The 17136-nt window shown below is 52.2% G+C and overlaps 2 protein-coding genes across 3 annotated transcripts in view; one reads left to right on the top strand and one right to left on the bottom strand.

Moving 5' to 3' along the window:
• The window catches only part of LOC113210724 (uncharacterized), a 14821-nt gene extending 4426 nt beyond the window's left edge, over positions 1–10395 (bottom strand). Inside the window, exons 1-3 of the mRNA XM_026428833.2 lie at positions 10188–10395; positions 8404–8508; positions 2949–3128 (exon numbers count right to left, since the gene is read on the bottom strand). Coding sequence (XP_026284618.1) covers positions 2949–3128; positions 8404–8508; positions 10188–10331 — 429 coding nt within the window. The 5' untranslated portion in view covers positions 10332–10395. The remainder of the gene's footprint in view (positions 1–2948; positions 3129–8403; positions 8509–10187) is intronic.
• On the top strand, positions 5332–7560 carry LOC113210729 (uncharacterized). Of its 2 annotated transcripts, none has more exons than XM_026428838.2 (4): positions 5332–5475; positions 5575–5748; positions 6876–7040; positions 7198–7560. In XM_026428838.2, exons 1-4 carry the CDS (start codon positions 5395–5397, stop codon positions 7354–7356), a joined length of 579 nt encoding a protein of 192 aa, XP_026284623.1. In that variant the 5' UTR covers positions 5332–5394; the 3' UTR covers positions 7357–7560. The 2 variants fall into 2 exon arrangements, with proteins under 2 accessions (XP_026284623.1, XP_026284624.1); XM_026428839.2 differs by having other exon boundaries at positions 5551–5748.
• Positions 10396–17136: the final 6741 nt, after the last annotated feature.

Genomic DNA, 17136 nt, shown 5'->3' with positions numbered 1-17136 from the left:
CCCCCCCCGCCTCCCGTGCACCATCCGTCCTCATGGCCGGTGACAACGTTTCTTAAATGCCGCACCCGCACACCCCGCAGCGTGCTCTCCTACGGCAGTCGTACCAACCCCTCTGTAGGGGATGTGCCGCTAGCGGGCCGGCAATCAAGACGGGGTAATTGATATCCAGTTGGCAACAATGGGGGGCGGCGCGGGAGGACTGGAGGCTGGAGCTGCCCCCGACGTGCCCGTGTCTTGCAGCAGCAGCGCCGCCGCCGCCGCCAACCGCAGGGCATAAATCCACCTCTCTCCAAGAGGCAGAGGAGGCTGCCGCAGCCACGCGCGGCTCCTCCGTGCGGCCCGCGGACAAAACGATACGTGAGACGGATGGCGGCGGGGGAGTGGCGGGAGGAGGGAGGGAGGGAGGGAGGGAGGGAGGGAGGAGGGGAAGGGGATGAAAAGAGCGGAGGTGAGCGGCGGCTGCGGCAGGGCAGATGAGGCGGGCGGCGCCAGGAGTAGAATAGAGGCGAGGCGCGCGCGGGGAGCAGGCAGGAGGCGCGGCACAAATCTCGTTCCCACTACAACAGGCCGCCTCCAGGGCCGCCTTCTCCGGGCGCCTCCAGGGCATCACGCCCGTCCCGCTAAGCCGTGATGTTACCGCGCTGCTTCGCGAAGCTCCGATTCTGCAATTCACAATGCTGGGTTGGAGGAAAAGTGCGCGAGGCGGGGGGCGAGGCCGGGCGAGGCTGGGCGAGGCGGGGCGGGCTGAAAGACGGGCGTAATTTGGGCGTGAGGGGTGAAGGCATTCCAGGAGGGCCACGGGTGGCCCCCGGGACGCCCCTAACGGGCTCCCCGACCCCACAGGGGGAGGCCGCCGGGTCGGGGTGGTGGGGCGAGCGCGACCGTATCTACACATCTGACTCGGTAAGGTTTACAGACCCCTTTTGGTTCCCGCAGTGCCCATGCCGGCGCCCCAGGAAAGAGTAGGCAATTTTTTTTTCTCCTCCCACGACCGCTGCGCCGAGCCGGGCGGTGTTTGAACCCTCGCCCCGCCGGCCAGCCGGCCGTTCCCTCCGCTGCGCCCGGCCGGACCGGACCGGCCAGGCCCGCTGCCCAGACTCCTTCACACCCATAAATCAAGAGACCCTAAGCTCTGCGCGCCACCGCGGCGTCCGCTAAGCCAAACCAAGCCCCGCCATCCAAGGGGGGCGGCCATGGGGGCGGCCATGGGGGCGGCCATGGGGAGAAATGTTCGGCCATGGGGAGTCATGGGGATCGCGCGGTGGCAGGGCGGCAGTCATGGGCGAAGGGAACCGAGCCGGGCCCGCACCAACCAAGGCCGGGGCGGGCGGAGCAGAAGCAAGGGAATGTCGAACGATAAAAAAAATCAGGCGAAGGATCCTGTCTCTCTCTCTCTCTCTGTTCGTCTCGCTCCTCCCCCCTCTTTCTGTCTTACTCGCTCCGTCTCTTTCTCGCCCTCTCTCGATGAGCGATAAATCAAGGAGAGGGCGCCGCGCCGTGACGATGCTAGGCGCGGGACTTTTTAAGACGCGGTCGTAAATAGAGACAAACACTGAGAGGAAAACAGATAAGGCGCGAGGGGCTCTCGCCTCTCCCGAGAGGGTACACTGCGAGCGAAAAAAAATAAAATACGGAGGGGCGCGGGGTCCCCGCTCAGAGGCGATGGAATATAATAAAAAGGGCCACACACACGGTCAGCGCCCCCCCCCCCCTCCCTCCCTTCCACCAATGTCGCGATCAACTCGCCCGTGTAAGCGACGCGTTTTTTATGCACATCCCGCGGACTGCACGCTCCTTTTTCTTCACTTTTACTCCTTTTATAGCGACCTATACACCCTTTTTTTTTAAAGAAAAAAAAAAGCTAAATCCAAACAAACTCGCGCGGCAGTGCATCCAACCCAAAAATACCCCCCCGTGCGGTGCGCGCACCCTTCTCGGGGGCGTGGCGGTGCGTGGCGTAGCATGTAGGGCGGAGGGCGTTGGAGGAGGGGGAGGGGGTTGGGGGAGGAGGGGAGGGAAGGGGGTGACGGCAGCCAGTCTTTGTGCGTCGGAATGAGATTTATGTGAATGGTTATTTCATGGTTGGGTAACCTATCACCGTGAAGGAGTGCGCCGAGTGCGGGGTGGAGGCTTTGGGGAGAAGGGGGAGGGGGGGGGTCGGGTCAGGATCGAGAGGTAGAGCCCGCGTCCGACAACATCCAGCTCCGTGCAGGGGTCAGTGAGGGAGGAGAGGGGCTGGGCCGGCGGGGTCTTATTGAGTTGGACCTGCAGGGTCAGCATAGGCAACGCGAGCACGGGCGCGCAGCCGGTTGCCTACCCTCGAGTCTGCAGGCGCCCGCCGCATGGGAGTTGGTTGCCGCCATCTCGTCTTTGTGCCCGCTCTCTTTCTGGTAAGTTCTACAAATAAAACGCTCTAAAGTAGTGTGTACGACAAAAATGCGCATCCGAACGAGAGTGAATAGCACTCACGATTGCGAAGGATTTACTTCGAATGACGAAAGGAAAATCGTTCCTGGTTCGCAATTCCAAAGCAGGTTTTAGCACAGTGCAGGGAGTACGGCATTTTGTGAGACAGTCCAACGAATACACGCCACGGGCAACCTCACGGATTAAAAAAAATAATTCTTGTTAACTGCAAAACGGACTCACGGTTAAGAAAATTTTGCCGCCCTTGTTGTATCGAATGTTTGTTAATGCGTCTTTTTGCGTGATATTTTTGTGCATTAGCCTATTGATCATTACTTTTATATTTGAACACAATTTTTGGCGTGGGCGCTGGGCAGCACCCCACGGCTAGACTACTACTCAGAGAGCAAGGTGCCTATTGATGCTCAGTAGCCGGGCGTGGGTGTGGAGCTGCTCAACAGGTGTGTTGAACCATGACGCTCCTCCTCCTGTCTGGCAGGAACGAGTCCGTTTAAAAATATCGACCGATATAGTTGGCTCACCTTGATAAACTGGAAGGTGGCGATGGCCGGCAGCCGCTTGAGGAACGGGTAGTAGAAGGAGCCGGCGGGGTGCTGCGGGTGCGTGCTGGTGATGCGGTACACCACCCCCTGCGGTTCCGTCGGCCAGTTGGGCGCCGTAAAGGTGAAGCCGTTGTCCGTGCCCGCGTCCAGCGGGTCCACCTAGGCAAGAGATAAAAGGCAAACGTTTTGTGGCGTTTAAACAACGAACTTGACTTTTTTTTTATCTGTAATTGAACCTTATTTCTGAATTGTTTTAAGGGAAGCAAACTGATTTTTTGAGTGAAGTACCCCCTACCGTGCCCTACAGTGGCTTAAGGTATCACAGGAAACATTTTTCCGTGAAGTCCCCGGTTGATTCGGGAGAGCACTACCCGGTGCGCTTTTTCTGCCTCATATTTTTAGGGAATTTTGACGGCAAACTGGTTAGAAAACAAACCTGAGAACGGTCTAAAATCATTTCTACACAAGAAAACATAAGTTCCACAAGCTATTGATTAGCTGTGGTAGATTATATGTTGGCTGCCCAGGCACTAATTAACCTTTTAAGCTCTGACAGCTAAACATTTGCTGCGGTAGCAGCGCATTAGTTGAGAGAGCTAATTGCGTCATCCAAACCAGATCATGCAGGGTAAGCTGTTATACGGAAGCATTAGTTCCTGCAGCTAATATTTGACTACCACAGCAAAAAATAAGCTCTAACAGATTAAAATTTAGCTAGTCCCTGGACAGCTAACATTTAGCTAGGGCAGCTGAGGTTTTTTTTCCGTGTACCCGCAAAGCTCACAAACCATCAAAAATGCGAAATTATCACGGGAAAAAAACATTGGCTGTCGCATGCGCATGTCGCATGTAGGCGCCTACGCCTAGCATAAGAAGCTGTCAGAGCTAATATGTATGCTAGTATAGGCATAGCGAACATTCTTCGCTAACTCAGCAAACTACTTAGTCGAGGCAGCGAACATTTCAGTGTAAAAGACGCAACCAACTGCATATTGACTCTTGGAACGAATCTGATATTGCCAGCTTCAGCTTTACACCTGACTCCTTTCATACGTCATCGCGCACGGGTGGCCCAAAGCCCACGAGTTAGCCTGGCAGCCGGACGAACCCAACCCGATGGTACACAATCGTCAAAAACTCGTCAATGCAATGACCCTTAATAGAGGTCAAAATGGACTCAATCCTCGGCTCAATCTCGCTACCATTTTGACGTCATTTTGACAATTGTCGGCTCGGCTCTGGATGACCGTATTTTATAAATGTGTACAAGTTCTAGTACCAATTCCGATCAATTTTGAAACAAAATGTTGTAACCTTCGATGCAGATTGAAAAAATAGGAAATGCGACTTTTTTGTTATCGTTCACAAATCATTGTGGGCTTGTGGGCCACTAGGAACTGCACGCAAAAAAGCCTGTTTTCCAAAATAGCAAACTTCAGGTAGTTGCGTTTTGCTGTTGCAGCAAACATATTTTTGTTTTCACTGTTTTAGCAAAAGGTTTTGCTGTTTCAGCAAACAGTTTGCTAAAACAGCAAAACATTTTGCTGAAACAGCGAAAACAAAAATGTGTTTGCTGCAACAGCAAAACGCAAGGACCTGAAGTTTGCTATTTCAGCGAACAGGCTTTTTTGCGTGTGCCGCAAGATGGCGTCTCTTACAAACACTATTTTTTGCATTAAACTAAAATTTTGAAATGAAACTAAAATTTAATTTTACTTTGTAAGCTCTATAAGACAGACGCAGGGTCCCCGCCAACTCTCCTTAGTTTTGTGCGGCAACGTTTTCTACCTATGATTGTGTAGTGTTCTACGCGCTGCATCATTTTATTACCTGAGATGAGGTGGGTCGCTGATCCATTTCGCTTTACTCCGGTAAAGAACACACACGGAATCCAATAAAAAAATCGTTTTCTCTTTTAAAATCCACGTTATTACGTCTCATTATCTGATGACCCTGGCCGAGTCGGTATTCTTTTTTTCTTAGATTAGGGGTCTTACACACTAAATATTAATATGTCACATACTAACCGAACATACTTAACTTTAGTATGTAACATTCTAATTTAATACAATAGTGTATTACAAAGAATAGTATACATACTCGGTTCGTATTAAAGGAAGCAATCCACCTAATCATTAGTATATTATTATAAAATCAAGACTGAATGGCGTTTTCTGGGTTAAAGGTGTTGTATCTGTGACGTACGTATCTAGACCAACACCGGAAATACCGTTGGAAACCTTTTGTGCCGCGAATTGTAGCGTTTTATCCCGCCACTGATCACCTGCTTTCTGCCCTACATTGTTGTGTTCGCACGCCAGCACGCCAGCTAGTCACCAGTGGGTCTCGCATGGCCGCAGCAATTGCTCTCACTGAGCTCGCATCCACTTATCACTGATTCTGCTCAAACAGTATCCGGGGAATCATGGCAAGCACACTCGTGCTCGTAGTTCTAGCACTCATGTGCCCAGCGGGCATCCACGGCAAAGTTATCAACTCTGTGATAGTATGGCTATACCTTTTCTGAATGCGAATTTCAAATGCGGCCTATGATGCCGACGGTTTTACTAACGGCAAGCAGGTTTCCCTTTTCTGTTTCTAATAGGGCCCTTACATCTCGTACGGGGAGCGCTTTTACATGTGTGAATCCGACAATCAGCCGCTTCCCTGGAGATGGTATTTGCGTGCCACTCACTTCAACCCACTTAAACCAAAAGAGTTGCAGCGAATCACAGGCAATGTGACGGCTACAAGTGGAAGTTTTGATAACAGCGACTGGGTAAGACATGGGTGACATTCAAACATCACGGATTAAAAAGATTCGCTCTGCCAGTTAATATACATTCGCTGGTGTTTAGACAGATAACCCAACAAGTTTCTGGAATAACTATATGCGCTATTTTAACGGTTTATTGACCTCTGCAGAAAAAAAATCCTCAGCTGCTCCAGCTGAATGTTAGATGGCCAAACACTTGCTAAATTTTAAGCTGCTAAAGCTAAACTTTTGCTGTGCTAATCAAATATTAGCTGCGGGAACTAATGCTTCTGAATAACAGCTTAACCTGCATGATCTGGTTTGGATGACGTAATTAGCTTTCTCAACTAATGCATGGCTACCACAGCAAATGTTTAGCTGTGAGAGCTGAAAAGTTAATTAGTGCCTGGATAGCCAACATAAGCTATCACAGCTAATCAATAGCTTGGAAACTACTTTTTTCCGTGTAGCAGTCGAATATTGACTCTGGAAGATAATATGCATCTACATGTAGATGGTAGGACTATTGGCTCCAGAGTCAATATTCGACTACTGCAGTCAAAATCAGTTAGAATAGCTCATGCAGTTATCCCATAAACTTATTAGATTATCGGTCCTAATACCAGCAAAAATATTTGCTGGCCGAGGGTATCTCTTTTTTTTTTCAGTGAACGACATTCGTAGACATAGAGGCACAAGTGTGTGAATTTCAAAGGAAACTTCACACCTATACTTCCTTGAGTCTACGAATATGGGCATTCAGATACCTACAAGTGTACGACATTCACACACTTGCGTTTCCAACCGAAAATGCGCATTGTGGGCGCATTTTAGATGGGACAAGATGACTTAGGTCATATGATGCAGTTGCTGGTTTTGCTGCTTGGAATGCGTACAAATAGTTTGAAGAAATTCTGACAGCGTGCAAAGGATTCCTTTGCAATACGAAATAATTGTTTGAATTCCAAAATTCGAAAATTCTTCGCAACGATAAAAAGAATGTAGTTTGAAAGCATATTTGTTATAAAGTGAAAGTTAAGTCCGTCCTAAAGTTGTCAAACGACAAGTTCATTACGAAATAAGAGCGCTTCACATTTAGAGCAACCGTCGCACAAAATGCAGAAATAAGAATCGATTGCGTCCGGTTCCAGCTGAAAGTAATTGCGGATACTCGGTCAAACAACCAGTGGAAGGAAAACGCCTTTGTCTTTAAATTTAACAACGGGGCATGCCGACATTTTAAAATAAATAGTCCTGGATTTTACGGGCTACTTTTAAAGAAGAGAGAAGTTAAAGGCGCGTGCGTGTTTAAACCTGTGAGTACTTAGACTTCAAGTCTAATCTCGTGACACCGTAACGTATGTACTTATTTTACTGATATCTTTAGTTGGGAAAGTCAGTGAAAATTGTTGCTGCTTCATACTTCAAACACAAGAGTATTTTAACTGTGAGATCTGATGATTTTTTTTTCAGGGAGTTTACGAGTTCAATGATGCCCCACTGAACTGGACTTTTCCAAATTTTCCGATCATACCTTACGGACAGTATAGGTTCAGAATGATGGTTGGTAAAGCGGAAAACCTATACGCATGCTGGGTAGTAGAAGGAAGAACTATTCCAAAGCTCGAGTAGCACTTCAATTTATGGCTATTTCATTTGCCAACGGCTCCTTATGGCCCCGTGCGCAACCCGCTCACCTGCGTGCATGCGGTACAGTAAAACTACGAAAGTGGGCGACGTGAGTCAGCCACCTGGTACACATTACCCGATATCTCACACCTTTGCGCGGGGCTCATCAAATTCAAATACATGATTCAAACAGGCCTGGGACGAAAATGTTCCGTTTGCTTTATTATTGGAACTACCCTTACTACAGAAATATCCCATGGGCCTAAGGCAAACGAAGTAGCGGCTGCGGGAAAAGCAAAGGAGAGCTGATGCGCCCGCACCCAGCCGTCTGGAGCGCAGCGGTGTTGCGTAGCAGCAGCAGCCGCTGGCAAGAGGAGAAAAGGCGGTCCCCTTTCCTGCCGGCTTTGTGGCCTGGCGCGGGCGCTTCTGAAAACTTAAGTGTACATTGTATGCCGATAAATCAGCAATCATTTATGATTGCTGATATATCAGTGTACATGGCATGATTGCTGATATATCAGCGATAAATCACGTTTAGGTTTTTAGCTGATATTTCCTTTCAGGTGGACAACATTAGAAATTAGATAGCATTTAAAGATTCCTCGTGAAAAGAGCTTTTAAACGAGCTACTATGTGATAGGGTTCAAATCGACCGTTACAAACTTGGTTCACATTAACGACATTTTCGAGAGGCGGGCCATTTCGAAAGTGAACCCTATCACATAATAGCTCGTTTGAAAGCTCTTTTCACGAGGAATCTATTAATGCTAATTTCTAATGTTGTCCACCTGAAAGCAAATATAAGCTAAAAACCTAAACGTGATCATTGATTATTGCTGATATATCAGCAATCATGCCATGCCCACAGAAATATCAGCAATCATCAATGATTGCTGATTTATCAGCATACAATCAATGTACATTCTTGAGTTTTCAGAGCGGAGGGCCACCATTTTCTTAGCGTTATGGCATAATTTTTTTGAAGACATAAAACAAAACAAAAACTACGCCAATCGAGAGTGAATCTACATGACACCCCGCCGTACAAACCTCGATGGTGATGGTGTCGATCCACCCTCCGTCGACGCACAGGTCAAAGCTGTCGATGCCGACGAACCAGTCCGGCGACGGCACGATCCGGGACATCAGCGACACCTGCAGCAGGGAAGGGCACATCGCGTCAAGCAACGGAGGGGCCAAGCAGAGTGACAAAGCCGCGAGGGCGGGGCGAGAGAGTGACGAAGTGGCGGAACGCAGGTAGGCCAAGAGCCCCGGCCAGGGGGGCCAGAAAGGGGAGCTCGGCGCGCTCGTGAGGCTCAGAAATAAAGCCAATTTCGAAAGCATTACAAGAGATGGATAAGAGCGCCCGCTCCATGACGCGATTTGTTCGCGTCTGCTGCTCCGCCAGATTTCCATCTTTCATCAGTCGAGAGCGATAAACCGAGCGAGGCAGACCCCCCCCCCCCTTTTCCCTCTCTCTCTCTCCCTGCCTCTCTTTTCCTGACTCCTTGCCCGGGAGCCGACCCGCGCACCAAACTTTTCACGGATATCCTTCAATACCGTCATCGAGATGGAATCTGCTTCGCGTTATGACTCATGGCCCGCCCCTTCCCGCCCCGCCCCGCCCAGACGTCAGGATGCGCACGCCGCCTGTCAGCGACGCCTCTCACCCACTCCGTCTGATGGGACGGCGCGAGCGCGCAGGCCAACTTCTCTCTCCATTTCCCCCTCGTTTTGTGTCTCTCCAAGAAAGCAGAAATTTATCGATATAGTTTTCGGTGGAGAAGAAGCAGAGCAGCCGGCAGCCACTCCCAGCCAAACCGTCTTCTCCGCTTCATTTTTAATCATAATAAATCGGGTGTGTTGTTATTGTGCCCCGGATAGGGAAAAAAATCTGCGAGGGAGACAGAGAGAAGGAGAGACAAGAAAAGGATGGCGCGGGTGCGGCCGCGGTCGGGGTGCGGGTGAGAGCGAGACAGAAGGAGCGGGAGAAGAAAAGCGGAGGAAAAACGGCCGTTTTCTGCCGGGCGTGGGAGAAAGCGGCTGGCCATTCTTTGGCTGAAAATGAGCCTCTCGGCGGCCCGGCCCGGCCAGACCCGTGAATAATGAGCTATTGACGGCCAATAATTAATCAGCCTGTAATTAAAATCGCAACTGGGGATTATTCGTTGGTCGGGTGCGGGCCCGTCTCTCTCTTTCTCCTTCCCCTCTTCCTCTCTATTTCTCTCTCTCTATCCATTTCTCTTCATTTCTCTCACTCTCTCCATAAATTATGTATGCAAGTACTCGGCGTTGCTTTATGAATGCTGCCGGCCGGGCCCTGGTGCCCCCTCCCCCCTCCCCTCGACTGTCCTTAGTCTCCCCCCATTTTGCTTCTATTATTTTTATGAAAATATATAACAATAATATAGCGATGAGGAGAGAGAGAGAGAGAGAGAGAAACTCTTTCCATGCAATTACGGGGACGCGCGGGGGCCGCGCCCCCGCCCGCGCCGCGAGGGTGCGAGAGAGGGGCGACTTCTCGCGTCGTCAAAAACAAAACAAGAGAAGTGCAGGGAATCTGCATGACAAAGCCATGCGGCGACCGGCCGGGGATCCCCGGTGCTCTCCGCGCACTCACTCCCCCCCCCCCTATTTCCACGGTTCTGGGGCAAATTAGCTCAAGTGCCACTCAAGTAATAAGAACAGACTCAGGCACCTCGGCCACACTTGCATTAAAAAGTTAAGCCCGCCTCATCCCCCCACCCCTCCCTTCCCTACACCGGGGGGTGCCAAAACCATCCCCCAGGGGGATCGCCTCTCCTTCCCCACCCTTCTCCTGCCCAGCGACTCACCCTGGAGTGGTTGCCGTCGACGAAGAACTCGGCCTGCGTCCAGCCGGCCCCGGAGTGCACGGGGGGCGCGGTGAACTCGTCGAACACGCCGGCGGCGCCCTGGTTCTCGTCCTCCAGCACCTCGGACCGTCCCGTCTCGGCCATGGCGCGCAGCCCTGGGCCGGCGGGCTGCCCCAGGCGGAACAGCGTGTAGGCCGCGTCGTGCGACCGACCTGAGGACAAGACAGACAAGAACACGGTCAGAAAGGTCCAGAAACCCTTAAGTTTTTTTTTTCTTGATTTTTTTTTTCTTTTTTTTTTTTTCTAAAATTTGTTGATCTTCCCTGATTTTTTTTTTCTGAAATTTCTTGATTTTTCCTGATTTTTTTCTTCTGATTTTTTTTGAATGATTTGTTTTGTTTTTTAAATATTTTAGTACCCTTCATCGTAGTCTCTCCGATTAAAGGCATAGCGATGAGAAAACATGAAAAGACCGTAAAGGCTCGCGTAGTTACAAGAATTAGTGCCTTTCCTTTTGCAGGTTTAATGCCTTTGTGACGCGTTTAAAGTTGCCCTTTTTTTGTATTGTATCAATCCCAACCAGGGCTTGAATTCAGTACAATTAGGGGTTAAAATTTCATTACCATAACCATATTCCTCTTAAGCACTATTTGCCGTAATTAAAGAACCACTTTTTCTGGGTGCGACACTAAAATTTTTAAAGGTGTGGCTAGGGCAGCATTTGCCCTTTTCAGTGTTGACGCACAGATGGGTAGATAGACACCGTCGCCGAACACATAAAGTAATAGGTAGAGAGGCGACATGGCGACATAGTGTGGCACGCGGCCGCAGCGCACCAGCGGCCACGAAGGCGGACATGACAAGTGCCACTCACGGGCGGCGTGCACGCTGCTGCACATAAATACATCAAGCGTGGGGAGAGGAGGAGAGGAGAGAGGGTGGGGGAGGGGGTAGGAGGAGGAGGCAGGTGACAGCGGCGACGACGGGGTGGATTGGACGGGGCATCATGCGGAGGGCAGCGGGGACTGGAGTCTTGACAGGACGCTGGCGAGAGGCAGGGATGGTAAAGGCGGGAAAGAGAGAGAGGGAGGGAGGGAAGGAGGGAGGAAGGGAGTTAGAGAGAGGGGGAGGGAGAGAAGGGAGGGAGAGAGGGAGGGAGAGAGGGAGGGAGGGAGAGAGAGAGGGGAAGAGAGAGGGAGAGAGAAATAAGGGGTGGGAGGGTGGGGGGAAAAGACAGGGGTGCCAACGAGGGGTGCGGCCCCGCGCGCTGAGCACAGCTGGCACGCAATTTACGGTCTGTTATGTTGCTGGGCCCTGTGTATGTGTCGAGTGGCGATGTGGCGCCCGCCGGACAACCTGCAGCAGTGGGAGGCGGCTCGGAGGGGCCGCAGATGGCCGGCCCGCGTGTCGACGTGATAAAGCGCGCGTCTGGCCGGCGGGGGGGACCGTCTCCTCGCGAGGCCGGGCCGCAGAGCCTCATCACCGGGATCCATTACAACCGGGAGGCTGGAGGAAGATAGGGGACCCGGGACCCACCCCGAGCATGTGAGGCCGAGGAGCGAGCGCCACCTGCGATCTAGGCCGGCCAGTCTCGTAACACTACACCCGCAGAAAACTGGACAGTTGTAAAAAGGATACTTGAAGGACCTGTCACAAAAAAAGCCTGTATGTAGGCAACCCACGGTGCACCGCCCCCAACCCCACCACCCCTGTCAGCCGGACCATATACCGAGCCTTTTATGTAACCATTATAGACGTCCCTGTTGCAATGATGCAGAATATAAGCGCCATGGTTTTGTTCGTTTGAAAGGAAATGTTGTCGTTAAGGTTCGGCTTGGTTCGATTATTTTGGGGCTGGTTTTGTTTGAGTTCGAATAAATTCGAACTGGCAACTGGCCTGTTCGCTCATCTTCATTTTCGGGGCGCTGTTTATGTCAGGGATCGTCCAGAGAGTACGTCCGATTATTCTCAGATCCATTCGTCAAATTACGGGATCTCGGCGCCTGCTAGGCTAGGGGTAGGCCTTCCCGCACTACGCGCATGCACTTCAGGCAAAATGTTGCCTATCTATCAGGCGCTATGAGAGCTTGCATAACCTGCTGGCAGGTTTGTCACGACGAATGACGGACGTGCTTTCTGGATGATCCCGCCCTTACAGCCGTGTGTTATACTGGAAGTCACATATACCTTTTCCTTGGCATAACGGGAGAGGGGCGAGGTACACGAGTCGTGCGCCGTGCACGAATTCGTCTCGACGGGAAACAAACTCGAAACTCGCCGTCCGCCTGTCTGTCTGCGGTCCGGAAAGCGCGCGCAGGGAGCGAACTCTTGGAGAGGGGCTGTGCCGGGTCGGAGTGATGCTGTGGGTCTGTGGCGCGTCCCCATCCCCGCCTCCGCCCCGCCCCCGACTGCCGCGAGCCGGTCGGCCATCGACCTACCGTACCGTTGCACCGGGCCCGAGGGGGCGCCGCGGGGCACAGGAAAAGGGGGGAGAGGAGGGGGGCTGGCTCCGGGACGGGGTACAGCAGGGCCGCGAGGAGCGGCAAGTTTGGGTCGTTATAACTTGCAGGTAAGAAAACTTGGTATCTGCAAGGAGAGGGCGCGGGCGGGGCGCTGCGCCGTCCGACCCGACGGGGCGCGGCGGATCCGGACCGTTTGCCGGGAAGGTGCGGCGGCTACACGTGGAGGCAAACAGTGCGTGTTTTACTGCTTGGTGCGCGCGTCTATGCTATGGCCTCCGGGGTGGGACTTCCCCCACAACCAACTACGCATACACGTCAGATTACACGAGAAACAAAACTCCCCAGGAGCCAGGTGGCATATAAACGTCTTTTGTAGAGTTGCTTCTGCGCGCGGCCGCACTTAATGGCGGGATGAATTACGCAAGCGGAAGTAAAAGTGCTTCCGAGGAGGGAGAGGAGGAAATCCTTTAAATTTGTTGCGAGCGAGTACAAGTGGCTCGCTTTAGGAGGAAGCGCAAGGAGGAGCAGGAGGAGGAGGAGGAGGAGGAGGAGGGAGGTCTGCAGATGAAGTACAGGTTGTAGCGTCCCGCCCCGCCTCGCGCTCCAGACAAACTCAACTTCTCGCCGCCACGCTGCGCTACGCTACGCCAAGTTTCCCGCCAACAGGTGGCAGGGAGCGGACGGGGCCTGCCGCCTCCACACGCGCCTGCAGGAGGCGTGCGCGCTCCGCTCACCTCGGCGAGCAGCGTTCCACGGCCAAAACTGAAAACCGGGCGCAGTGCGCAGCACGAACTTGGTGCTGCTTTCCATCTTAGGAAGGGGTGCGGACATACTTTTTCTGGACGCCAGGCGCTACTACACTTACTGAAACTGCTAAAAATGGCAGACAAAGAGTATTGGCGTGCAGGAGAATAGCAGCGACAATAGGTATCAGCTGATAGTCAAACAAAAGCAGACGGACGGAGCCCTGAAGTCCCCCGACGCCCCGCAGTCCGACCCTCTACCAAAAATATTCTTATTATTTAGACACGGCGCGAGAAAAATAAAAATACCGGTAGAGGGACGATAACACAACATTACTGCACCCTCGTGAGAAGAGGGGCTGGACTAGATTTAGCGCGCGGGACGGGGACACCACCTCCCCCCCTCCCCTCCTCCGCCTCCCCTGATTAAAAATTTGGCGCCCTCGCCGCGTCCAGTTTGCTCTTTATAATGAACACGTGGGGCGCCAGGTCGGTGTACGCGCGCTGGCCGCGGAATGGCCGGCCGCGGCGCGGCGCCCACACTCCCCCCACCCGCCCCACGCGTCCGGAATGCAAAAATTTAGTGGAAGCCGGCCGCGGCGGCAAAAATGAGCAGTCCCTTATTCGCGCGGGGGAGAGGTTGTGTGTCCCGGCCGCCGCGGCTCCCTTTAAACTAATCTCGCCCACTGCAGTCCCTGCGCAGGGAGTGGGGCTCTGCATGTAAACCGCGTCATTTGGCGCGGCGCGAGGTCGTGGGGCGGGAGGGAGAGGGTGGTGGGCTCACCTGCTGAGGTGTGGTACGCACGCAGCACCCTCCGTGTAGAGCACTGCTGTCGAGCATAGAGAGAGCGCAAACGTTTTTTTACTCGAAAAAAAAAATGAAAGAAAAAAAACTTTGACGGGGTTCGAGTTTGCGCCACTACGCTGCACACTGCAGACCTGTCACTCAGCGAGCTAAGGAAAGAAGCCCCCCCCCCTCCCCCCACCGACCCGGCCGCTTAAGGTAATAGAGAGCAAAGCGAGCGGCGGGTGAGGGCGGAGAGTAAAATAATGGAAAGAAAAAAGGTCGAAAGGGGGGTAAAAAAAAGGAGAGAGAATGGCGGATGAAGACTCGCGCGGGGGATTAGCTGCGCCAACCCCCTCCCCCTTTTCTCTTTACAGTCCACCTGTCCTGCTCCGCGTACTATTGCTGCTGTGCTAATTCCAACGAAACCCGGCACACCGTAAAACCAAATAATTATATGGCTGATGAAAGGCGGAGCTACCATATACACTGTGTCTTTTTAAGAGTGGCAAAAGATTACCGTCGAGCAGAAAGGTGAGTTCCGACCTTGCCATGCTGAACGCGAAAGATCTTATTAAATGTGATTTAAAATAAAACACAAAACAAATCACTCTTCATCGCACGAATACTTGACGAAAAATTTCTTCCGTAGTACGAAATAATTCCTTTTTACAATACTGACATTTTTTCTTTTATCAGCAGGCTACATAAACATATACATAATATAAAGTAACAAATTATTCAGTAATCCTACTGAGAAAATGCGTATGTATTTGCTAAAAGAACAGTACAGGGTTGAAAGAGTGTGCCTATACGGCCGTCTCTCAAAGGATCCATCCGACAATGGAAGCCGCCGCACGGACGGTGACGGTTCTCGACAGAGCAATAGACTCGACGTCCTCCTCGGGGTGTCCTAGGGCCGGTCCGGTCCGGTCGGGGCGGGTCCCAATTCATTTGTCCGTTGCGGCCCTCGGCCCTTGTCCGATCCCCCGGACCGGCCGTCTCCAGATGGATACATTAACCTCCAGCCGGGCAGGCAGAAGCCAGTCTGCCGGACCAGTTCATTTGTCCACTGCTCCGTCCCCCGTCCCTGCCGCCAGCCCCCAGATGGATACATTAACCTCCACAACGGGGGGCTTTGCCCGAGGGGTACTTCACTGTGAATTCAAGCGTACGCCGATTTTCCTTGATTGTGCTGATTTTTTTTTCTTGATTTTTTTTTTGTGTTTTATTTTGTTATATTTTTTCCAACTTTTTAATTTATTTCCTGATTTGTTTGAAGGTTGTACACTGACTTTTGTGAGTTGGATAGGTACCCCTTGGCTTTGCCTAGGTCACACACCAGGGCCGCAGGCGGAGGCTAGGCTATTACTTGCAGAGCTTTCTGAGACGGCAGACTCACACTCATCCCAGACTTGTCTTGTCAGTGAGACTGCGCGGCTTTAATCAACGTTCCGCTGATCAGCGCTTTCTCCTCACGCCCCCTTCCTCCTCCTCCCCTTTCATCCTTGTCATTATTCCGCGAGGAGGAGAGGGATGAGCTAATGATAACACGACTGCGCGAGTTCCATTAGACTGTTCGCGGTGCAGCAGGTGGCGCGCGCGGCACTTGAACGCACGCACGCCACACGCCAGCTGCAGGTGCCACGTGCGAGCGCGGCGGCAGCGAGGGCGGGGCGCATCGGGCGCGCGCAGCCCACCTGCAGCGCCGTTTGCCTGCTGCAGCGAGCAAGCGCACTCTCGCGCTGCAGCAGCAGAGAGCAGCCAGCGGTAAATTTGTGAGCAGTCTGGGGCAAAAGTCGACAAAAGTTTTGCGCCCGCTGCTTTGAGCTTGATTAAGAGCCACGGCGATACAGAGAGGGTAGGGAGGGAGCGGTAGGCGACACGGGGCCCAGGAGGAGGGTGGTGGCGGGGGGCGGGCGAGCGTTGTTGCTCCGGCGGCCGTAAAGCTGTGCGTCAGTTTATGAAAACTTCATTCCCGCCGTGTTCACAACTATTGCGCAATAAAAACGCTCATGGGCAACGCGAAAGAAAAGGGAAATACACACACGGACACACACAAAAACACACACACACTGACTCTTTCTGTTTCCATTTTCAGGGGAGGCAATTTCGCCTCCTTTTTTATATACCGAATATGAGGCCGGCATGTTAAACAGGTCGGGTTGCCCCACCAATAGCAAAGAGCCGATCTGCAACGCGTCGGATCTGTGGGTGGTGCGTGGCGCAGTTACGGCGGTTCATTCAGAGTTAGATCTGGCTGGATCCGACGTCCAGCTCATTGCAGCGTGCAGAAGGAGGGAGGCGCCCGCCACGCACGGCTGCATGCACACACACGCACGCACGCACCCTGAAGAGAGGGGCGTGCATAGGCTCGCACTAAGGCTGGGGCCCCTCACAGCACAGTAGACCTCCCAGCAAACTCCCTGGGGACGAAATGGAGACACTTCCAAAAGGAAATAAGGTACACGGTCCCTGCCAAAATTACTCTTGTGCACGTATTTTAAGTAAAAGGTCGCAACATTATATTTTCATACAGCAGGCGGGAGTTACTCTTTGCGAGCTGCACAAGTCTCGCACCTTTTGGCGGAATGAGACACAAGCGGCCGGGTAAGAACATCTCCTTACTTTACTGAAACTTCCAGGAAACCGCAAGAATCGCGGCAGGTCCCACATATGTTTGAAGGTGTCGCCAAACGGTGTAGGACACAACTGCCTCACACCAAAAGGAGTAGTGTCGAATAGGAGGGGTGCCGCACATGCTAGGACACTAGTAATTCGACACAAAAAATGTAGAGAGACTTTAGTGCCGTACCAAAAAGTGTGCTATCTAGCACAAAGGTTTCGACAGAGCGGCAAGGAATACAGTTTGCTAGGCACTGATACTGGGCGATACCAAAGGCAAGGAGTTAGAAAATGAAAACAAAGGACGGAGAGAAGGAAGAGGGAGGGAGAGGGAG

This window comes from Frankliniella occidentalis, unplaced genomic scaffold (assembly GCF_000697945.3).
Source record: "Frankliniella occidentalis isolate FOCC.00 unplaced genomic scaffold, Focc_3.1 Scaffold2, whole genome shotgun sequence".
Taxonomy (NCBI): domain Eukaryota; kingdom Metazoa; phylum Arthropoda; class Insecta; order Thysanoptera; family Thripidae; genus Frankliniella; species Frankliniella occidentalis.
Note: the sequence above shows the minus strand (reverse complement) of the source record. Positions and strands in the feature narration are given on the sequence as shown.